Consider the following 8,572-nt stretch of genomic DNA (forward strand, 5'->3'; position numbering starts at 1 on the left):
TTCATGACTTATACATGTTCCTATGACTATGAGATTATGCAACTCCCGAATACCGGAGGAACACTTAGTGTGCTACCAAACGTCACAACGTAACTGGGTGATTATAAAGGTGCTCTACAGGTGTCTCCGATGGTACTTGTTGAGTTGGCATAGATCAAGATTAGGATTTGTCACTCCGATTGTCGGAGAGGTATCTCTGGGCCCTCTCGGTAATGCACATAACTATAAGCCTTGCAAGCAATGTGACTAATGAGTTAGTTGCGGGATGATGCATTACAGAACGAGTAAAGAGACTTACCGGTAACGAGATTGAACTAGGTATGGAGATACCGACGATCAAATCTTGGGCAAGTAACATACCGATGACAAAGGGAACAACGTATGTTGTTATGCGGTTTGACCGATAAAGATCTTTGTAGAATATGTAGGAGCCAATATGAGCATCCAGGTTCCGCTATTGGTTATTGACCGGAGACGTGTCTCGGTCATGTCTACATAGTTCTCGAACCCGTAGGGTCCGCACGCTTAAAGCTCGGTGACGATCGGTATTATGAGTTTATGTGTTTTGATGTACCGAAGGTAGTTTGGAGTCCCGGATATGATCACGGACATGACGAGGAGTCTCTAAATGGTCGAGACATAAAGATCGATATATTGGACGGCTATATTCGGACACCGGAAGTGTTCTGGGTGATTTCGGAGAAAACCGGAGTGCCGGAGGGGTTACCGGAACCCCCCGGGGAAGTATTGGGCCTTAGTGGGCCTTAGGGAAGAGAGAGGGCAGCAGCCCAGGAGGTGGCGCGCCCCCTCCCAAGGGGAGTCCGAATTGGACTAGGGGAGGGGGGCGCGGCCCCTCTTTCCCTCTCCCTCTCCCTCTCCTTCCTTCCCCCTTCCCCCTTCCTAGTAGGACCAAGAAAGGATGAATCCTACTCCTACTAGGAAGAGGATTCCTCCTCTCATTGGGCGCACCAAGGGCCGGCCGGCCTCCCCCCATGCTCCTTTATATACGGGGGCAGGGGGCACCCTAGAAGCACAACAGACATTGTTCTTAGCCGTGTGCGGTGCCCCCCTCCACCATAATCCACCTCAGTCATATCGTCGTAGTGCTTAGGCGAAGCCCTGCGCCGGTAACTTCATCATCACCGTCATCACGCCGTCGTGCTGACGAAGCTCTCCCTCGAAGCTCTACTGGATCGTGAGTTCATGGGACGTCACCGAGCTGAATGTGTGCAGATCGCGGAGGTGCCGTACGTTCGGTACTAGGATCGGTCGATCGTGAAGATGTACGACTACATCAACCGCATTGTCATAACGCTTCCGCTTTCGGTCTACGAGGGTACGTGGACAACACTCTCCCCTCTCGTTGTTGTGCATCACCATGATCTTGCGTGTGCGTAGGATTTTTTTTGAAATTACTACGTTCCCCAACACTTACCGCCGCGTTGAGCAGGAGGTGAAGGAGGAGCTGCCCTCCCCTCCCCCGTGGTACTGTCGCGTCCAAATCAGACGTCGCATTAAGGTGAATGTGAAGGAGGAGTTGTTCTCTCCGCGTAGCACGTTCGACCGCTTCGACCAGTCAACATGACCGCTTGGACTCCTCTCGCATGGCAAGAAGAGGGCGCCACCATCACCGCCCCGTCGACGTCGTGGTTGCTATGAAGAAGGAGCCCTCCCCAACGCTCTCAAATGCGCGGGGGTGCCTCCTACATTAGCTTGGCCGCGGTCACGGCAACACGTTGTCGCGCAGCATCGTGACCGCGGCCAAGTAACCGACGAGGGCAAGGCGAGGGGCGGGTGGACCTGGGCGGCTTCTACGGCCATGCGCGCGACGGCGGAGAAAGCCGAGTGGCAGTCGGCGGCCAATCAGGGCTGCCGTAACCCCTACACATCATTCCGCCGCTGGAAGGACCACGAGGACGACGGAGGTCCTTCTGGCTAGGGGTATATATAGCCTCCACACAAAATCCAACCATTACACACATTTGACCCAACTCGGTCAGACCAAATAGAAGAACTCGGTGAGACCGATTCAGTTCAAAATGTGAACGTTAGGAATCTCGGTGGGACTGACTGGAACAACTGGGTGGGACCGATGTGCTAGGGCTTATGGCAAACATCAACTCGGTGGCACCGATTGCATCAACTCGGTGAGACCGAAGTGAAGCAATAAGGCAACATAGAAGATGTCAAGCCAACTCGGTGTGACCGATCACAATTTCGGTGAGACCGAAATATTGCAACAACCAACAGAGCATCTCGGTGAGATCGAGATCCGTGTCGGTGTGACCGAACTGTTAGGGTTTCTGGCAGTGGCTATGTCAAATGAACTCAGTGGCGCCGGATAGAAAGAATCGGTGAGGCCGAGTTTGACTTTGGGTTTTGGACATATTTGAAATGAGAAAGTGGTTGAGGGCTTTGGAGCAATATCACTAAGCATTTTGAGCAAGTAGACCATTAAGCAACACCTCATCCCCTTTTAATAGTATTGACTTTTCTATGGACTCAATGTGATCTTGGATCAATAAAAATAAAATGAAGAGTCTTGAGCTTTTGCCAATATGTATCCTTAGCATTTTGAGGGGTCCACATCTTTAGTCCATGCCATGCCTTTCATTGAACTTTCAAAATACTAAACTTGAATGGATATTAGTTAAATGAGCTATATGTTGTTATGAATTACCAAAACCATCCGGGGATTAGTTGCACTTTCAGGTGGACCTGGACGGCTTCTGCAGCCATGCGTGCAACGGTGGAGAAAGGCGAGTGGTAGTCGGCGGCCAATCAGGGCTACCACAACCCCTACACATCATTCCGCCGCTGGAAGGATCATGACAACGATGACGACGACGACGAAGGTCCTGCTGGCTAGGGAGTCCATGCGTACAGTGTCACTATCCGGTACCTCGCGTAGTTTTTAGGTTTTATTTTATTTTATTTGAGTTGAACTTGTCAAATGTCGTCCGGTTTTAATGTAATACCGTTAAACGTTGCATGAATAAGGTCTGGCTTGCATGAAATGTCTTCGGTTTGCATGAAATTCATCGGTCTGTTTAATTTCTGTTTGAAATGCGAGCGGACCTATCGGCCATGCAATTGGTGGTCGGCTCTTCCATTTGTGTGTCCAGATTTGCCGCATCGCGTTCGAGATGCCCTAACGCACAGAAACCATCTTATTTCCACACTTCCATCCGTCGGCATCATTCAGTACGGTTAACACAGAACACCACTAAAAGACGGTCAGCAGTCTGACCGCGCCGGAGAATTCGTATTCGGTTTTGCAGCTACGCAGCCACCTTCTCGGAAGTCACTCCACTAACAAGAAAGACAGTAAGACCAAAGTGTTCACTTGTCCAATTTTGTCCACAAAAGGCACCACCGCACCACTCACAATTCTCACAGAACCAAAGTGTTCGACGGACCATGGCCTCCAGCTCCAGAGACGACCGTGCGGGAGCCGCAGCGCCGCGCCCGCGCATCGTCCTCATCCCGAGCGCCGGCATGGGCCACCTGGCGCCCTTCAGCCGCCTCGCCGCCGCCCTCTCCTCCGGCCACACCTGCAATGTCTCCCTCGTGACGGTCCTCCCCACCGTGTCGTCGGCGGAGTCCGGCCACCTCGACGCGCTGTTCGCCGCGTTCCCGGCCGTCCGCAGGCTCGACTTCCAACTCCCACCGCTCGACGCGCCCGAGCTCTCCGGCGCCGACCCGTTCTACGTGCACTACGAGGCCACGCGCCGCTCCGCGCGCCTCCTGGCCCCGCTCCTCGCCGCCGCCGACGCGTCCGCGCTCGTCGCCGACATCTCGCTGGCCTCCGTGCTCATCCCCGTGGCCAGCGAGCTCCGCCTCCCGTGCTACGTCTTCTTCACCGCGTCCGCCACCATGTTCTCCTTCTACGCCTACTACCCCACCTACTTGGACGCCGCGGGAGCCGGCGACGCCGACGTCCCCGGGGTGTACCGCATCCCGAAGTCTTCCTTCCCGCAGGCTCTGCACGACCGTAACAACCTCTTCACCCAGCAGTTCGTCGCCAACGGCCAGAGCCTCTCGAAAGCCGACGGCCTCCTCATCAACACGTTCGACGCCTTGGAGCCGGAGGCCGTGACGGCGCTGCGACAGGGCTCGGTTGTCCCTGGGTTCCCGCCGGTGTTTAACGTCGGGCCGCTCAGCCCGGTGAGCTTCCCGGCGAGGGCATCCTCTGACTACTCGGCATGGCTCGACGCGCAGCCGGAGCGGTCGGTGGTGTACGTCAGCTTCGGCAGCCGGAAGGCCTTAGCCCGGGACCAGCTCAGCGAGCTCGCCGACGGTCTTGAAGCGAGCGGTTGCCGGTTCTTGTGGGTGGTGAAGGGCACCGTCGTGGACAAAGACGACGGCGCCGAGCTCAGCGAGCTGCTCGGCGAAGGGTTCTTGCAGCGGGTGAGCGGCCGGGCACTCGTGACCAAGGCGTGGGTGGAGCAAGGGGAGGTCCTGAAGCACCCGGCCATCGGAATGTTCGTCAGCCACTGCGGCTGGAACTCGTTGACCGAGGCGTTCGCGAGTGGCGTGCCGGTGCTGGCGTGGCCGAGGTTCGCCGACCAGCGGGTGAACGCCGGCATTGTGGCGCGCCGTGGGGCCGGCGTCTGGGTCGAGCGGTGGAGCTGGGAAGGGGACGATGGGGTGGTGAAGGGGGAGGAGATCGCGGAGAAGGTGAAATCAGTGATGGCAGACGAGATGTTGAGGAGGAGTTCTACGGTGGTCCGCGAGGCCGCGATGACGGCCGTGGCCGGTGGCGGGACGAGCTACCGGAGCTTGGCGGAGCTTGTGGCACGGTGTTGTGATGGTAGTGCCAGTAACGCGCCGTCAGAGGCGTGAGATTTGAACTGAAAAAACGTGGTAGTCCATTATGACATTTACACTAGAACGTCAAGGCGCGCTTTGCCGCGCCCGCCATCTTGATGAAAGGGTATCGAGACAGTATAAATATTGGTGAAAAAATGGAAGGTATAATTATCAATGGAGATTTGAATTATAATACACAACTCAGCTTCATGAGATTTTACAAAATCCGTCGCAAATCCATAAGAAAGAAGACGGTTACTAAGAATGTTCAAAAGATCGACAGAATACTTATGAGCTTTGGTGTGAAGTATACAAATGAAACATAATACTGGATTTAGCATTTCAACACTAATATGTAAAAACATCCTCGTATGAACATCTAAACTGCATAATGAAAGGTTGTGCATCACTCGTCACTCGATGAAGAGGGCGAGGGCTTTCCCTCGGTTAAATAATAATAATATTTATTCACGTAATAAGCAATTGTCGCTATTAATCAAACGGATACCACACAAAAACCTAAAAATGAAAAGAAAGAGCGTCTCAAAGTCTAACGTATTTTTTTAGGAAGATAGAGAACCTAAGTAGATTCCCTATCCTGAGGAAAAAAACGAAGATAATATAAATATATAAAGTTGGCCTATCAATTGCTATACCCTGCCGAAGCTGATGCAATTATTTTGAACATTCTGAAGTTGTTGCGAAAACTGCTGTAGTGGGCAGAACACTTAAATTATAATTGGTATTAGTGGCCATGCAAATGTATGTAATACAGCGTACATGTCAAGGGCTCCATTCACCATCACAGAATCCGAATAGAAGAAATGATACCAAATAAACACCTTAGTCTATCTCAGCAGCAGCATCAGATCATCCGTTGTTTGATAGTGTACCCTATATTAATTCCTTCCATCAAGAAGCTGAAATAATTATATGTCCACAAATTGTGTTAGCATAAGGAAAAGAATCACACAGAAGGCAGAGGGCTGCATATTATGCTGCAAGAACTTGAATTGTACTATATCTACGGATGCCATGAAGCATAATATTTACCTCATCGCTCATCCTCGAATGCTATTTCTACTTTCTTTCCTGATTTTTTCTTTGAAGAAATCATATCCTTTAAATTTCCTAGTCACAGGATAGCAGATTACTTCTGGCGACACGTCCAACAGTTAGAGGACAACTCTAGTAAAGAAATTCATTGATCCGACACCAGACAGGGTCAAAATATATAGATAGTACCTTAGATAACACATGGTCTGAAAGAGCATCATTTAAAGCAATTTTACTGGTGTTGTGGTGTCACAGGACAAACCTGCAACTCGGTGGATGAAATATATATCAAGCAATCAAAACACCTTGAATTGTTCATTCCTGTAAATTTTCCCTAATCTTTACTTTTAGTTTAAATTAGCTAGGTTTGGAAATTGCAATCTGAGAGCAGCACACCATATCTCAAACTGATAAGGAATTTGGACCTCGGCATCAAACAGAATTACCAGAAACTAAATGAATTGCACGTACGAAAAATAACCTCATCTTAGTAACTCTTGCCCCCCAATGAAAGTATGAAACCTCAGCATCAGACAGAATTACCATAAACTGAATAAATTGCAGGTACGAAAAATAACCTCATCTTAGTAACTCTTGGCCCCCAATGAAAAAGTTGGATAACGGGGGCACACCAGCAGTTTGATTTACCAGTTTTCCGATTGAAACCATTGGCATGAGATAGCGCAATTCTTCCCCAATTAAGTATAACGCCATCACCAGTAATTTCTAAAATTTAATTTCTCAAAAAATAATTCCTAATCAGTAAAGAATCAACAGAAAGATAGTGCATGTATGAGATTGAAACCTAAGAATTAACACAGGGCATTGGGTGAAACGAAGCTTGAAGAGGGAAAAACAAATCCGATTTCAGTATTCCTCTTGCTCATAACCATACGCAGCGATGCACCATCGCAGATGGCCATGTGTTTCTACTTTCTACCACTCACTCGCCATCGCTAGCACATGCAATAGCCGCCTTGGCGAACTGTTAGGTTTTTGTGGGGCACAACAGGGTGAGCCGGTTCTCCTGCCGCTGGTTAAGGCACAGAGGCGGCGCCAGTTAAGAAGGGGCTGCGGAGGAAGGGTACATGGCGGGTGGTTGGCACCGACGTGGAGGCAGACGCACAACAGAAGCTCGCCGACGGCGGCGGCGCATCGCAGAGGGACAGCGAAACCGTTCGTTCGGGAGGATTGGTCTTTTTTAGGGCAGTTCGTCCGGGAGGATAGCGTCCGATGGTAAGACGTGGGCCTTCTACGGCCCAGTAACGGAGAGAAACGCGAACTCGTCCCGCGGAGCAGCGGCCCGCGAGACGGTGAGCGACGCGCGGGGGCGACCTGGGACGACCCAACTTTGATCTGCATCGTATGTTCGAAGATCCGAGCTAATTTTTTTTAAATAACACAATTTTTTTTAAATTACAGAAATAATACGCAGAAAAAAGAATTTGCAAGAATAATACACCGTCGGCCCACTGCAGGCCGACTGAGCCCAGTCGGCCCACAGCAGGCCGATCGGCTATCAGGAGGCCGACTGCAGGCCGGGCAGCCACGCGACGGCCGTTGGTTGGTCGTGCCACGTCGCGAGGGGAGAGGCAGCGGCCTGTCGGCGTGGTGCGCCCCTGTCGGCGTCCCGCCCGCCGATCGGCCACCTGGTGGCCGACAGGGTGCGGCCGACCTGACGCGCGCTGGCCAGCCCGCCCTTATCCTCTCCTTCTCTCTTTCCTTCATTCTTTCTTCTCCCTGCCCGCCCAGATCCTCTCCTTCCTCCATTATTCTTCTCCCGTGGCTCATTCTGCTGTGTTCTTCCTCCTCCTCTCTCTACAGAAAAATGGCACACATTTGTACACCTAAATGAGCTACATTTTCGCGATTTTGGCACCGTGAATGGGTTCAACTCATTTAGGGCAGCGAAAAGAGGTGTCGATCTACTGACGGGGTAGCTCGTGGTGGTCGTGGTGAGCATTTTGGTGGAGGTGGTCGTGGTGAAGTTGGGGCAGTGTTCGTCGTTGGGGCAGTTGGGGTGGTGAGGTGGTGGTGGTGGTGGAGGTGGTGGAGGTGCTGGAGGTGGAGGTCGTTCGTCGTTCGTCGTTCGTCGTTCTTCGTTCTTCGTTCGTGGTTCTTCGTTCTTCGTTCGCACGCACGCTTCAAGGGTATATTTCAGCCCTCATTTTATTTTTCGTAGGTGCTCCGGGATTATACGTAAATATTGTTATTTGCCGCGGTAGTATACGTAAATATTTGTGTGCGATTATTGTTTTTTGGCCCGGTAGTATACGGAAATATTGTTATTTGCCCCGGTAGTATACGTAAATATTATTCGTTCGCACGCACGCTTCGTTCGATGTGAAAATAAATTTGTGTGCGATTATTCGTAATATAGTTGTAGGTGTGTGAATTGTATTAGTTGTTAGTGGGATAATAAGTTGTTGCTTAATACTTGACACGTACACAGGTGCGGGATAAGAAGTTGGAAACATGAATAAAAAGTTGGAAAGAAGAGACAAGTTTTTTTTAAAGAGTTGGGGTCGGCATGTGCATAGCAAAACGAATAATATTACATGTTAAAGAACGATGTTAAAAAATAGAGTTGGAAAGAGAATAAAATTTTTAAAAACGATGTTAAAAAATAGAGTTTGAAGAGTTGGGGTCGGCATGTGCATAGCAAAACGAATAATATTACATGTTAAAAAACGATGTTAAAAAA

General features: G+C 50.5%; 1 protein-coding gene across 1 annotated transcript; it reads left to right on the forward strand.

Annotated features, from left to right (window-relative positions):
- Window positions 1-3,379: 3,379 nt before the first annotated feature.
- Window positions 3,380-5,005, forward strand: LOC109732191 (UDP-glycosyltransferase CGT). Its single transcript, XM_020291388.3, has one exon. It carries the CDS (start codon window positions 3,421-3,423, stop codon window positions 4,843-4,845), a length of 1,425 nt encoding a protein of 474 aa, XP_020146977.1. The 5' UTR covers window positions 3,380-3,420; the 3' UTR covers window positions 4,846-5,005.
- The last annotated feature ends 3,567 nt before the right edge of the window (window positions 5,006-8,572 follow it).

This window comes from Aegilops tauschii, chromosome 7, assembly GCF_002575655.3.
Source record: "Aegilops tauschii subsp. strangulata cultivar AL8/78 chromosome 7, Aet v6.0, whole genome shotgun sequence".
In the NCBI taxonomy this organism is placed as follows: domain Eukaryota; kingdom Viridiplantae; phylum Streptophyta; class Magnoliopsida; order Poales; family Poaceae; genus Aegilops; species Aegilops tauschii.

Bases quoted from the DNA above. Each gene is read 5' to 3' on its own strand.
- LOC109732191 (XM_020291388.3), top strand. From the start codon at position 3,421: ATGGCCTCCAGCTCCAGAGACGACCGTGCGGGAGCCGCAGCGCCGCGC.